Raw genomic sequence first — 14,279 nt, 5'->3', positions numbered from 1 at the left:
ACTGAAGCAAACCACAGTTTGTCCATAACAAGCACCTGCGGGTGTCCATAACTGCATGTGGCAACAGGAGACCCTAGGCCTCAGGTCGATGATCAATTTTGTAATCGTATAATTAGATCTGTGGCCATATGTTCTGGGCACTCGGGTGAAGAGAGGTGCTGAGCTGTCAACTGATGGAACTGGAACCGATGGAGAATCTGAATGGAGGCGCCCAGAGCTCCGAACAGAAAGGAGAATCTGACCGTTAGTTGAACCTCTGATACAGATGGAACAATGTGGTTTTCATTTCAGTCATGCAACACTGGACCAGACCTTTTTCCTCTCAATGATCAATCTCACTGTTCACAATGGAGCAGTTCGCAGTCACGTGTGAAGTGGCGGGAATAAGAATCAGAACCTCCAAATCAGAGGACATGATCCTTGACCGGAAAAGGATGGAGAGCTCACTACTGGTCCGGGACAAGTTTAAGTGGAGTAGTTTAAGTATCTTGGGGTCTTGTTTGCAAGTGAGGAGAGAGTGGAGCGGGAGATCAACAGATGGATTTGTGCTGCAGCGATGCGGACACTGTACCAATCCATCATGGTGAAGAGAGAGCTGAGTGTAAAAGCGAAGCTCTTGATTTACCGGTTGATCTACATCCCCACCCTCAGCTATGGTCACAAGCTTTGGGTAGAGACCGAAAGAATGAGATCTCGGATACAAGCGGCTGAAATGAGCTCCGAAGGGTAGCTGGCCCCTCCCTCTGTTCGTAAGGGACAAGGCAGTGTAAGGAGTTCGGCCATCCGGAAGTGGCTCACAGTAAAGTCACAACTCCTCCATATCTATAGGATCCAGTTGAGCTGGTTCGGGCATCTGACAAGGCTACCTGCTGATGCCTCCTCTGTGAGGTGTTTCAGGCACTTACCACTGAGAGGAGGCTCCAGGGCAGAACCAGGATACGCTGGAGGGATTATATCTTTCGGCTGGCCTGGGATTACCTTTGTGTTTCCCCGGACAAGCTGGAGGAGGTGGCCACGGACATGGAGCTCTGGGCGCCTCTGCTTAAGCTGCTGCCCTTGCAACCCGGCTCCTCTTGAAAGATGTTAACTCTGTATGAATTTGAATTTAAACACTGGGACCAGGATAACAAAAGGTTGAACATAAGTGGTGCTGGTACTGAAGTAAGTGGTACTGACAAGAAACAACCGAAGGAGCATTTTCAACTAATTAGGTTAGCTGACAGCAGGTCAGTATAAAAAATCAGCATCTCAGAGAGGCAGAGTTATCAGAAGTAAAGATGGGCAGCGGTTCATCAATCTGCAAAAAACTTAGGCTACAAATTGTGGAACAATTTCAGAATAATGTTCCTCAGTGTAAAATATGGAAAACTTTTAATATTTCATCATCATCTGCAGTGCACAGGGAATCTAGAGAAATCTCTGTTTGTAAGACACAAAGCCGAAAATCAGCATTGTATGCTGGTGATCTTCAGGCCCTCAGGTAGCACTGCATTAAAAACAGGCATGATTCAGCCATGGAATCACTGCATGGGCTCAGGAACATTTCCAGAAATCATTAAAACACTCTCTTTAGAGAGAGCAGTTGTCAACTGTCATGCCAACGTTCAGCATGCCTTCCTTAGAAACATACTTCATCAATACTTTCTTTTTCATAAAATTAATTGTAATTAATTAGCATTGCCAGTGACCCTCAAAGCACTGTGATATGAATGACACACTAGAAACAGTCCTGTATGGATACAAGAGATGTAACTAGATCACTCTCCAGTTACAGTGACTCAGCGTTGTTGTACCGGATTCTGGATGTAGCAGCTTAGTAAGGATATTCTTGATGCCATCCATGGCCCCTGACTTTGTTTTATTAAATGATTATAATAATTTGCTTTGGATAATCAGTCTTTTAATCATTTTATTACTTTTTACTTATATTACTTGTGACTTTTAGATTTTAGTTTGCAGAAATTTTGACTTTTAATAAATATTATCTTCTTTTCCTGTGGTCGCCCAGATAAAACTATCTTTAAAAAAAAAAGCCTAACTGAACAAACTGTGAAATTAAATCTTTGAGGACAGAAAACCATTTTGTCACATTGTTGCAGAGCTTTCAGAGCATCTCAGTTGAATTGTTTATTTTGAGCCACAGTTTATTTACTTTGCATTGAACTTGTAGTACATGTCCCCGTGCATCACCAGACTCACATCGATAATCCAAATTCTGCCCAGCTATTGGCATGTGATTTTGCCGAACAATGCGCAGATTTCTAAAGCTTCTTAACAGGACAACATTATGTTAGTACAGCCAGTGACTCTTTCAAAAGCCAGTTTGTTTGTTTTTTTATTAAATTGGCCTCAGAAATTTTTGAAAAACACTGATATAAACATGACTGTTTAAATTTACTCTGCCACAATAACGCAACACACACACACTGCACCATTTAGGTTCAAATTCGAAATGGATAACCATTAATAGATGTACTCTGCTGGGCAAACATGATCTGGCACAGAAGGAAGCAAAACCAAATTTGGCCCTGTCCTCCCACCAAATCTCAAGCACACCAAATCAGGAAATCAAGAAAATGATGAAGAAAAGTGTCGTTGAAATATACATACAGCCCTGAACTCAGTAAGCTTTATGACTGTGTGGCATAGAAACAATCAATCAATCAATCAATCAAGGCTTTATTCGCCACGTGCAGGTTGCCCTGCAGTGAAATAGGACCCCCCCACCCCCACCTTACACACACAACACAGACATTACATGGGGATAAGGGTCGGAGATCTGTAGCATTACAGAAAAAAAAAACACTGAAATATACACTACAATGGGAAAGTACAAGAGGAAAAAAAGAGACCTCTACTCATGCTGGGGTCCTGGGAGGAAAGCATGAGAACAGGAAACAAAAATCTCCTCTGCACAAAAAAGCACATAAATGTCCACAGCACAACATTATGGAACACGTGACAAGCCACAGGGTCGGTGGGGGGTGAGGAGTAATCCGAAGCAAACACAGCAGCCATCCTGCCCAGCGCTACCATTCCAGTGCGGGCTCAGACCCGCCGTGTTCCCAGGAGGGAACAAGCATCGAAGGCGTTTGGAAAGGGAGGGGGGATGAGTGTGTGCATATCAGTGTATATGTATAAATGGTAAATGGCCTGTATTTATATAGCGCTTTACTAGTCCCTAAGGACCCCAAAGCGCTTTACATATCCAGTCATCCACCCATTCACACACACATTCACACACTGGTGATGGCAAGCTACATTGTAGCCACAGCCACCCTGGGGCGCACTGACAGAGTATGTGTGTGCGTGTCCAGAGTTCAGCTGAGACAGTGTCCTTCGCCCTGCTAGGCTAAGTAAACAGTCTTCCAGCCAACCCAATGTTGCCAATGTGGATTTGTTCAGGCTCTTATATTGAGGATTTCATTAGGGACAGTGAAAACAGTTCCAGCTTACACATTCTGAGTGGAAGCTGAAGAAATGCCACTTTGACTCCATAAGAAACAGTTCACTGCTAACTAGGCGAGGACTAGAGCAAATGAAAGTTTGTGTAATATGGTTATGTCCCAACAGTTCTTTGTTCATCTACTGAACATTAAACATGACAATAATTTGACTGTCGCCATCCATTAAAATAGGACCCTCTGGGAATCACCAAGACCTGGTATATTATGAGCTACTATTCATCAGTTAGAGGTTAGTCAGTCCAGAAATAAGCAGTCAAGGTGATCAGAAGTAAACAGACAGAACCATTTGTCCAGTTCAGAGTCACACAGGTAGCTGTAGCCTGTGCTGTGGGGCGAGAGGCAGTACACTGAACAGACAGACAATCATTCTCGCAATTTAGAAGCACTGATAAACCCATGCATTTTTTTTTTCTTTTGGACTATGTCAGGAAATGGCTGGACACCACTAGATTTGATCCCTGGACCTTGTGGATGTAAAGAAACAATGCTAATCCAGAACAAGCAGCTATTAATGATAAACCTTTTAAGTGCAAAAAACAAAAAAATCGTGGCCACAGCAATGGAAATAGGGCATTATTTCTACAGTTAGCAGGAGTGGTAAGAAAGAAAGGAGCAGTAGAGCGCAGACTGAACTGGTTAAAGCAACTTGGAGAGCACAAATTATTATTATTATTATTAGTGTCAAGAAAAGAAGGACGTGCTGTGTTCTCGCTTCACGCAGGAAATATAACGAGATTCGGAAGAGTAGAGGTCAAAGATTTGGCTTTTTTCCATTTCAATTTACCTCCCGGCCTATAGGTGGCGCTAATAAGCTGCTAGCTGTCCTTTTACCTCTTTACTTCCGGGGTATTCGGTCGTTGGAGCGTCGCGGTAGTCATGTTTTTGCGTCCGTGATACTTTTCGGGGAGCGTGCTTTGTTTACTGAAAAAAGGGATATTTTCCGCTTCTTTATAATACTGCTTTATTTTTACCGCCACAATGACTGAGGTAAGAAGATATTTGAAGTCCGTTTTTTTGTCTTTTTTGTGCTTCCGCCCGCCCGGCAGACACATAGCCCCGCTCGGCTAATAACTGCAACCACACGCTTATGGTTTTGTTTGCATTACACATAGTAAAAAGTAATTACTCCCAAAGTTTGCCGTGGTTGCACTCGTTTAAAACACACGTTTTACTATTTGTTATCATCTACAGGATGTTCAGAAGCACTCAGTCCACACTCTGGTCTTCAGATCTCTTAAAAGGACTCATGATATGTTTGTGTCTGATCACGCCAAGTCCATCGCGCTGGATGATGAAAGGTAAACGTCACAGTGTTACCTTCTAATGATTTGAAGTTGTGTTTTGGGGTAAATTAAATTCACATAGCAAGCTCTAATATCATGTGAAATTGTTGTAGAGGTTTTATTGAACAATTTTGTACTAGCGCTTTGTATTAATATTGCTCGCTAGTCCAGATAAATGAGGAGGGTTGCCTCAGGAAGGGCATCTCATGTAAATAAAAAAATCTTTGCCAGTAGTGAGACCTACTATCATTTATGGTTTGGAGAGATTGGCAATGACAAAAAACAGGAGCTGATGCTGGTGGTGGCAGAGCTGAAGAATCTTTTCATTGGGCGTGACTGGGGTGGATAAAAATGAGTATATTGCAGGGAGATCTCAGGTCGAGTACTTTGAAGACAGAGAGCTAGATGTAGAGAAACAAGGCGGAGATGTTTTGGACATGTGCAGAGGAGGGTTTGGACAAAGGGTGTTTAAGATTGACCTCCCAAGCAGGAGAGAAAGACAAAGGAGGACATGCAGAGTGTTTGACACGGGACGATGTTCAGGATAGGGTGAGAAGGAGACATATGTTCTGCTGTTGTTGGGGAACAGTCAAAAAAGAAGGATTTGTAGCTGCAACACTGAAGAGCATCAATTTGTCAGGAGTTTATTTTCAGTTTACCAACAACTCCTTTTTTTCTGTAAATTTATACTGACATTATGGTAATAAGTAGGAAGTTAAAGCTCTATCAATTTCCTGCTCCAAGAAACAGAAATCTCTGCTGCTGAACCCCAGAATGTAAATTATATCTACTTTAATACGCCAGTAAAAACTTCAGGATATTTACTGTGTGTTGTTCATGTGTTTCAATATCATTATGCTATTTTAATCAAATATATTAGATGTTTTAAGGGGAAATGCGTCATTATGTCATCTGCTTGCAGCCACAAGTTGAAGATGGAGGTTAAACTGAAAGCAGACTACGGTGCAGTGTTACACCTGCCCATCCTGAGGGAAGGGAAAGACAGAGCCTCACACCTTTCTGGCAGCATGGAAGGCCACCAGAACTACGCTCAGCCAGGTGAGGATGAAAGTGTCACTGCATGTCAGAGTCACTCTTAAGTGTGCCAACAATTTATTGTTAACAAATATGTGGAAATGTAGATTTTTATTATGTTTTTCTGTCAAAAAGCTCAGTTTGTCTTTAAATTTAGCTTTTCTTTGTTATTCTGAAACCTTTTATTTCAAAGCTACGTGATTTAAAGACATTTTGGGAATATTATTTATGTTTTAGGTGAGGACCCAGAATACCTGATCACTGGGACACATGCCTACCCGTCTGGACCAGGTAAATACTCTCAATTTGTGACTTTTTAATTTAATTTAATCATCCCAATTGGAGTGTTTATAACCATTATTTTTTATTCGCCAGGGGTGGCATTGACCGCTGACACAAAGATGCACAGGAATCCCAGTGACACTGGAGTACACTCCATGGCGTTAGTTTTACCCCCATCGCAAGCTAGGTAAACTTTGGCCCTCACACACACAATAAACTCACAGTAAAAAGGGAGTCAGTCACTAGTAGTAATTTAGCATAAAAGCACTAATAACAAAATGATGCTTACTCACACATAAACCATCATTTACTCTGTGGGTCATTTGTAGGCAGGACGCGAGTCGCACAGCAGCCAGTATTGCTGACATCCACCGGCATGCAGGAGGAGCAGAGCGATCTCACCCTCCGTCATCTGCAGTGGTAGGTCACAGTTTATTCCTACTTTTACTCAGCCTTATCGGTTTGAAAGAAAGAAGTGCAAAACTGATCATCCGTGTGTTTTCAGTCGCTCCTGGAGGGAGGTGGGACCAGAAATTCTGCCCTCATGAGGAGAGCGCCCACAATGCCCAAACCTCAGTGGCATCCGCCATGGAAACTGTTTCGGGTAACTATAAATCATTTCAACTTTTCTAAGTTTAAGCTTTACTCGACACGATACAGTGGGCAAGGTCTGGGTTCTGTGTTTTGTTTACTGTAGTTTGTTTTGTCTGGTAGGTCATCAGCGGCCACCTTGGCTGGGTGAGGTCCATCGCTGTAGAGCCTGGGAATCAGTGGTTTGTCACAGGTTCTGCTGATAGGACTATAAAGGTGAGTCAAGCAGGAAATAACAGTAAGCGACAAACTAAAAATGGCTCATCTGACATGGACTGACTAAATTAGCTCTCCTCCGAGTCATCTCTCCTCGGGATCGTTACCTGTGTTTGTTTCATAGATTGTTTTCTGTAGGCTCCAACATGCCACAGTGCCTGCTTGCAACTTTAATACCCTGCTCTTCACAGATGATTAAGTTATACTAAAAGCCCAATTTTTACCTATTAAACTGACTATGTTTGTAAATTAATCTCAGATTATCTTAATTTGACTTGAAGGCTGCCTGTCTTGACAGATCTGGGACCTGGCCAGTGGAAAACTGAAACTCTCTCTGACTGGACACATCAGCACAGTGCGTGGGGTGGCGGTCAGCAGCCGCAGTCCTTACCTTTTCTCTTGCGGGGAGGACAAGCAGGTCAAATGTTGGGATCTGGAGTACAACAAGGTATACTTTCAAACAAGGGAGCTATTGGTTTGTGTCATTCAAAACAGTTTATTTAGCGGCTTTATGCTGTAATGATTTACACATTCACCTGTGAAAGTTCCTTTGGGAGATGACACAAATGTTTTTTGGGGACTGCATCTGGCATAAAAGCTTTTCCCAATAAAACAGGCACAGCCCTGGTGAATAAAGGTGCAAGTGAAACTAGCTAACTTGCTTCTGTTGTGGCTCATTTTCTTCTTTTTCTCTCCTTGTAATGTTGTGGATGTTTCTTGACTGTATTGGTTTATATTTTAGGTAATTAGGCACTATCACGGACACCTCAGCGCAGTGTATGATCTGGATCTGCATCCAACCATCGACGTGCTCGTGACGTGCAGCAGAGATGCCACAGCGAGGGTAAGCTCTTACTTTGTGTTGAATCAGCGAATGACATTGATGGAATGACCTAAATGGATCAGGTTTAAGCAGTACAGTGCAGAAGACTGTGTGAAAAACAGCCACAGACTGAGCAGCAGGCATACCGTCATCTAAATGTTCTCCGTTGATGTTTCATCGTGGGACTTTCAACTGCGTTGGTATAACGACCCCTCACATATTGAGGTGGTTGTTAATCATAATGGAAAATGACCGAAACAGAGTAGAGTCAAGGCACATAGGTACTAGTGAAAAGAAACTTACCAGTCATGGATCGGCCCCCTCCAGCGCTCAGACCTCAACATTATTATAGCAGTGTGGGATCATCTTCACAGAGGAGAGAACCAAAGACAGCCAACATCCAAAGAAGAGCTTTGATTGTCCACCACAAAGCCCAAACACTTAAAATTACAAGGAAGCTTGTCTCAAAGAGAGAAGAGAAAATACAAAGAAATGAGGGGTGGCTCAACCCTTTTGCACAGTACTATATTATAATAATAATAATGGATTGCATTTATATAGAGCTTTTCGAGACCCTCAAAGCTCTTTACAGTTCCACTATTCACTCTCACATTCACACACTGGTGGAGGCAAGCTACAGTTGTAGCCACAGCTGCCCTGGGGCAGACTCTTCCACTAAAGGGCTGTGTTCAGATGTGATGTGGGTTATGAGATGACACTAACTGCTTGTCCTCCCGGTCCATGCAGGTGTGGGACATCAGGACGAAGGCAAATGTGCACACACTGACCGGTCACACAAACACTGTGGCCACGGTGAGATGTCAAGCAGCAGAACCACAAATTATCACAGGTACAATTATGTGTTTTCAAATCGCTCACAACAGCAGTATAAACCCCTCAGTAAGACAGGCTTTAAAGTGGTTTCTCTTCACTCTTGTCCCTAATGTGTGCTTGGTTTGTGCAGGGAGCCACGATTCAACCATCAGGCTGTGGGATCTGATTGCTGGGAAAACCAGAGCAACTCTTACAAACCACAAGAAGTCTGTGCGAACTCTGGTCCTGCACCCCAGACAGTAAGTGGTGTTTTATAAGGGGGCGTTGGTTGGAGTGGGGGAAACGCAGCATGCAGACTCCTCAAACAATGCATATTCAAAATTGGTTTGTAAAACTTTGCAGTTGTTATAAATATAATGGTTTTACAGAAGCTCTTTCGACATGAGGCAGGTAAATGCAGGTGTTACTAATTGCATCAGTTAGTTGTAAGCCTAATTAATGTGATTAGTAACACCTTTGTTTACCTGTTTGATGCCAAAGTGAATCCTGTAATTTAAAAGAAATAAAGTTTTGATTGATAATGAAGATAAATTAATACTTGAGTCATGATTTAGGATTACAGGAGCACATTTGTTCATAACTTTAATTGCAAGAACTCATTAAGAGTTGTTGTTCTTCAGATATCGATGTCATATTTGTTGTTTTGCAGATATACTTTTGCCTCTGGATCTGCCGATAACATCAAGCAGTGGATGTTCCCAGATGGAAACTTCATCCAGAACCTGTCGGGCCACAACGCCATCATCAACACTCTGGCTGTTAACTCTGATGGCGTGTTGGTGTCTGGAGGTAATAAAGAGCTGCAGTGCTGTCTTTAACTGTCCACCTTTTTTGTTTGCTTGTTTTAAATCATTTTATTGAGGCTAATGTTGACCTCATTACACACAGCCGACAATGGAACTATCCACATGTGGGACTGGAGGACCGGATACAATTTCCAGCGTATCCACGCAGCCGTGCAGCCCGGATCTCTGGACAGCGAGTCGGGAATCTTCGCTTGCGTGTTCGACCACTCTGAAAGCCGACTGATCACGGCAGAGGCTGACAAGACCATTAAAGTTTACAAGGAGGATGACACCGCTGTACGCTACACTGTTACACTCAACTTGTATTTCTGTGCCGATTCTTATGCAGCAGGAAATAAAATAAATAATAACCATGTTTTCTTTCCTGCAGACAGAAGAAAGCCACCCAGTCAACTGGAAACCAGAAATCCTCAAGAGAAAAAGATTCTAGAGATTTTTTTATTTGTTTTTCTTGCCGCAGTAACAGCAGTGAATTTTATTTCCACCAACTTTTGTTTGCTCGTGCTTTTTCTGTCAGGCAAACTCTCAGCTTTCACAGAAGCATCCCTCTTTATTCTAAAAACCATTTGCAGTCCTCGTTGTATGATGTTAGTCCGATAAAGCAGCCGTTACGGACTGCCAGGAACCTCCCCGAGCGTTTGTTCTTGATGATAACGGCTCTCTGATAGCTCTGATCCGACTCGTCCACCAACAGAAGCCACTCTTCACCTTCAGAAGGACAGACTTCAGAGTGGACCTGCTCAAGTCAAACCCTTCAAAGGAAATGTGTTTGGAAGTTTTAGCCAAGAAAGAAAAAACTTGTATTGTTTCAGCAGAATTGGTGTTTGTACAGACGTGGAAAGTTTATTATGCTCCATTTGAATAAAGACCACATTTTTCACATGCCTGCGTTTGTTCAGTTGAGGTGGGTTTTGTGTACTCACCGAGGTATCCGTGGGTGAAGGCGTTCCTGTAGTACTTACAGCCGTCACCCTTGATCTCCTCCCAGTAGCACTGATCTTCACAGCACTCGCTGAGCTCCACTGTGGTTCTGCTTTCAGCAGCTCTCCGCATTATCTGCTCACCTGTGAGGTCAAGTTGGAACAGCAGAAATGCTAGATGAATCTAAAGTGGCTGCCACTTGTAATTAAGTGGCTGACTATCAGTAGACTTGGGAAATGAAAGGCCTGGTAATGCTTAATATGTATTCATGCTGTGTACAACGGGATTATTCTATGAATAATTTTCCATATTTTTCTCCCAGTTAACAGTAATTGAATTGCTTTCATTAAAGCGAGTTTTTACCAGACAACCTTTCTATTGAGGGGGATTTATTATTCCTGTTGTGTAACGATGTTCAACTAAGTTTTTTATGAAAATGTGGCTCAGCTACGAAACAGTCTGGCAAATTTCCTCTGACCTCTGAAAATATTTTCACTTAGAGAACTGCTCATTGGTTATTTTCTCTTTTTGAGACCATCCTTTGGCACAGGGTGTTGTTTGTTAATGTTTCCATGGCTACCTGAGTCCTGCATGTAGAGCTTGGAGAGAGAATGACAGAAGGCTCGGCCAGGTTTCTTCTTCAGACGGGCTTTTCTGGGCTCTGGCTGCTCCTCCACCTCCTTCGGAGGTTCTTCAACCGTCAGTAGGTGGCCCACATTATACATGATCTCCTCTTCTAGAGACCTGAGACACATGTCAAAGTGCTCTTCATCCTCCTCTGCATTTCTGGGAGACGACAGCATTGATGGTTGAGAGTTCAGATGCTACAGTTAGGTGCACTTGTGATCTCTATGATCTCTAAAATATATTTTATTTAGCTAAGATATTTTTTTCCAAGACAACATGAAATGGTGACATTGTTCCAGGAAATTCAAGGACACGTGTGACTGAAAGACTACACTTTCTAACAAATGCAGTTTCCATCCTGCTAAAATTTCAGGTTTTAAAACGTGTGCTCCTCACCTGAAGTCCACCCAGAGCAGGCCTGCAGTGATCAGTCCCAGCCACTCACTGGCCTCCCAGTTGTTTGTCAGCATCACCGGCACAATGATGACCTGCTGTTTTTCGGCATAGTTGAGTTCCTTCTTACAGCACTGTGATGCCTGGTAAGCCGGAGTCATAAACGGACAGATCACAGCAGCTTCTTCCACTCCTGCAGCCATGCTGAAAACGCACACAGATTTAGTATGCACAACACAGCAGTGATGAAGCCCATCAGAGATTAGAACAGATGAAACCTGTTATCCACGTCACTTTGCACTCACGCGTCGTTGATGTTGCCCGTCACCCCTCCTTCGATGTCCCTGTGTCCATCCACACAGGGAGCCCGTCATCTTTCAGGTGATCGTATATCTTCTTAACAAGAGGCTGATCATCCCACTGGTAGGAGAGCATAATGTGAGACGGCATTTTTTGGTTTTTTAAATTTTACTTAGATTTATGAGAAAGAAAACGTCCTGTGATGCTTTGGAGTGGGTGGTTTCTGAGTTGCTGAGCAAACTAACCCAGACAATGAGCCCCTTAGCTATGCTGCTTGTTTACTGTGGTCAGATTACACCTGTTGCGTGGTTGCAGCAGGCCATGATGGCAACTACAAGCTGCAGGACAAATGAGAGGTCAGCAATGACAATAAACTGTAAGACCAGCATTTTCCAGCCATTCCTACCATTTATTATTTATACTGAGCACAGTTTAGACTTACAACAGACAGACTGAAGTCTGTTATGAAGAAATAAGAAACGCCCTATTTGTGTTTATGATACCATTTGCTTTAGCTATGACGGATATTATTGTAATGTTTTACTGGTTTAAATATAATTAGTTTAGGTTTTTATGCAACAGTGTTTTTTTAAAGAAGCACAAACTGCACAAACAAATTTACATTTATTCAGAAATCCTTGTACATTAGTATCAGCTGCTAACAACAAACTGCAATCATGTCGTTATTATCAGGGTGGTTTCTTTCATCTTGTGTTAGTTTTATGCTTCCATTTCAAAGAGAAAATCATAAAAAAGTATCTTGTTTGTGAAGTTTTAAATATTTTATGCAGAAACATTGAAATATTCAGGAAAAATTAACTATCATTATTGTAAAACTGTAAAATTGTATATAAAATTGGTTTTTTGTTTTTTTTCCCCCAGTGAAGGAAGCAGGCTCCCATGCAGTAATCATCTTTTATACATTTCAGAGCTCTTGCTTGCTTTATGCTCCTGAGAGCTGTGGCAAGAATCTTCCCATTGAACATGAGATATCAATGTAAAGCCCAGGATGTCCTCTATTTAGTACAGCAGGACTTATTGGGATAGCTAAAATAAGTCGAAAGATATAGACCAAGAATAAATGTCCATTACAGAGGACATAAATGAATAGGCTGGTTCTCAGCTATTCATGGACTTTGCAAATGCACAACCCCCACACAGCCACTAGGGGGACCCCAAGCTGCAAGCTCAGCCTCATATATTTGGGAAAATATTTAAATGACCTGTTTTCATTTGGAGCCAGCTGCTCTCTTCTGTGTGTTTACTGAAACACTTGTGTGGTTAAAACTGAAATGTGGGATATTGCCAAAGCTATGCTGCAACGACAGGGAAGCTGTGGTGGATCATTTAAAAAAAAAAAATCACCATTAGGATGTCTTGTTGTGAATGAAGTCTGCTGACAGGTATGATGTACAGGGAGTGCAGAATTATTAGGCAAATGAGTATTTTGTCCACATCATCCTCTTCATGCATGTTGTCTTACTCCAAGCTGTATAGGCCCGAAAGCCTACTACCAATTAAGCATATTAGGTGATGTGCATCTCTGTAATGAGAAGGGGTGTGGTCTAATGACATCAACACCCTATATCAGGTGTGCATAATTATTAGGCAACGTCCTTTCCTTTGGTAAAATGGGTCAAAAGAAGGACTTGACAGGCTCAGAAAAGTCAAAAATAGTGAGATATCTTGCAGAGGGATGCAGCAGTCTCAAAATTGCAAAGCTTCTGAAGCGTGATCATCGAACAACAAGCGTTTCATTCAAAATAGTCAACAGGGTCGCAAGAAGCGTGTGGAAAAACCAAGGCGCAAAATAACTGCCCATGAACTGAGAAAAGTCAAGCGTGCAGCTGCCAAGATGCCACTTGCCACCAGTTTGGCCATATTTCAGAGCTGCAACATCACTGGAGTGCCCAAAAGCACAAGGTGTGCAATACTCAGAGACATGGCCAAGGTAAGAAAGGCTGAAAGACGACCACCACTGAACAAGACACACAAGCTGAAACGTCAAGACTGGGCCAAGAAATATCTCAAGACTGGTTTTTCTAAGGTTTTATGGACTGATGAAATGAGAGTGAGTCTTGATGGGCCAGATGGATGGGCCCGTGGCTGGATTGGTAAAGGGCAGAGAGCTCCAGTCCGACTCAGACGCCAGCAAGGTGGAGGTGGAGTACTGGTTTGGGCTGGTATCATCAAAGATGAGCTTGTGGGGCCTTTTCGGGTTGAGGATGGAGTCAAGCTCAACTCCCAGTCCTACTGCCAGTTCCTGGAAGACACCTTCTTCAAGCAGTGGTACAGGAAGAAGTCTGCATCCTTCAAGAAAAACATGATTTTCATGCAGGACAATGCTCCATCACACGCGTCCAAGTACTCCACAGCGTGGCTGGCAAGAAAGGGTATAAAAGAAGAAAAACTAATGACATGGCCTCCTTGTTCACCTGATCTGGACCCCATTGAGAACCTGTGGTCCATCATCAAATGTGAGATTTACAAGGAGGGAAAACAGTACACCTCTCTGAACAGTGTCTGGGAGGCTGTGGTTGCTGCTGCACGCAATGTTGATGGTGAACAGATCAAAACACTGACAGAATCCATGGATGGCAGGCTTTTGAGTGTCCTTGCAAAGAAAGGTGGCTATATTGGTCGCTGATTTGTTTTTGTTTTGTTTTTGAATGTCAGAAATGTATATTTGTGAATGTGGAGA

The 14,279-nt window shown here is 42.7% G+C and overlaps 1 protein-coding gene across 1 annotated transcript; it reads left to right on the top strand.

Annotated features, from left to right (window-relative positions):
- The first annotated feature begins 4,298 nt into the window (after positions 1 to 4,298).
- plrg1 (pleiotropic regulator 1) lies at positions 4,299 to 10,219 on the top strand. Its single transcript, XM_040023747.1, has 15 exons — positions 4,299 to 4,454; positions 4,659 to 4,765; positions 5,673 to 5,809; positions 6,023 to 6,076; positions 6,161 to 6,254; positions 6,397 to 6,487; positions 6,573 to 6,671; positions 6,782 to 6,874; positions 7,173 to 7,322; positions 7,617 to 7,718; positions 8,445 to 8,547; positions 8,662 to 8,770; positions 9,181 to 9,320; positions 9,420 to 9,613; positions 9,708 to 10,219. The coding sequence occupies exons 1-15, from the start codon at positions 4,446 to 4,448 to the stop codon at positions 9,765 to 9,767; spliced, it is 1,542 nt and encodes a 513-aa protein (XP_039879681.1). The 5' UTR covers positions 4,299 to 4,445; the 3' UTR covers positions 9,768 to 10,219.
- The last annotated feature ends 4,060 nt before the right edge of the window (positions 10,220 to 14,279 follow it).

The sequence above is a fragment of the Simochromis diagramma genome, unplaced genomic scaffold (assembly GCF_900408965.1).
Source record: "Simochromis diagramma unplaced genomic scaffold, fSimDia1.1 OVJJ01000302.1, whole genome shotgun sequence".
NCBI classification, from domain to species: domain Eukaryota; kingdom Metazoa; phylum Chordata; class Actinopteri; order Cichliformes; family Cichlidae; genus Simochromis; species Simochromis diagramma.
This window is presented reverse-complemented; position numbering and strand designations above follow the sequence as displayed.

What these genes read in the sequence shown, in the direction of transcription:
- plrg1 (XM_040023747.1), top strand. An exon ending in CCAGAACTACGCTCAGCCAG is followed by an intron (nt 5,810 to 6,022) that starts GTGAGGATGAAA and finishes TTTATGTTTTAG; the next exon opens with GTGAGGACCCAGAATACCTG. An exon ending in CGCCATGGAAACTGTTTCGG is followed by an intron (nt 6,672 to 6,781) that starts GTAACTATAAAT and finishes TTTGTCTGGTAG; the next exon opens with GTCATCAGCGGCCACCTTGG.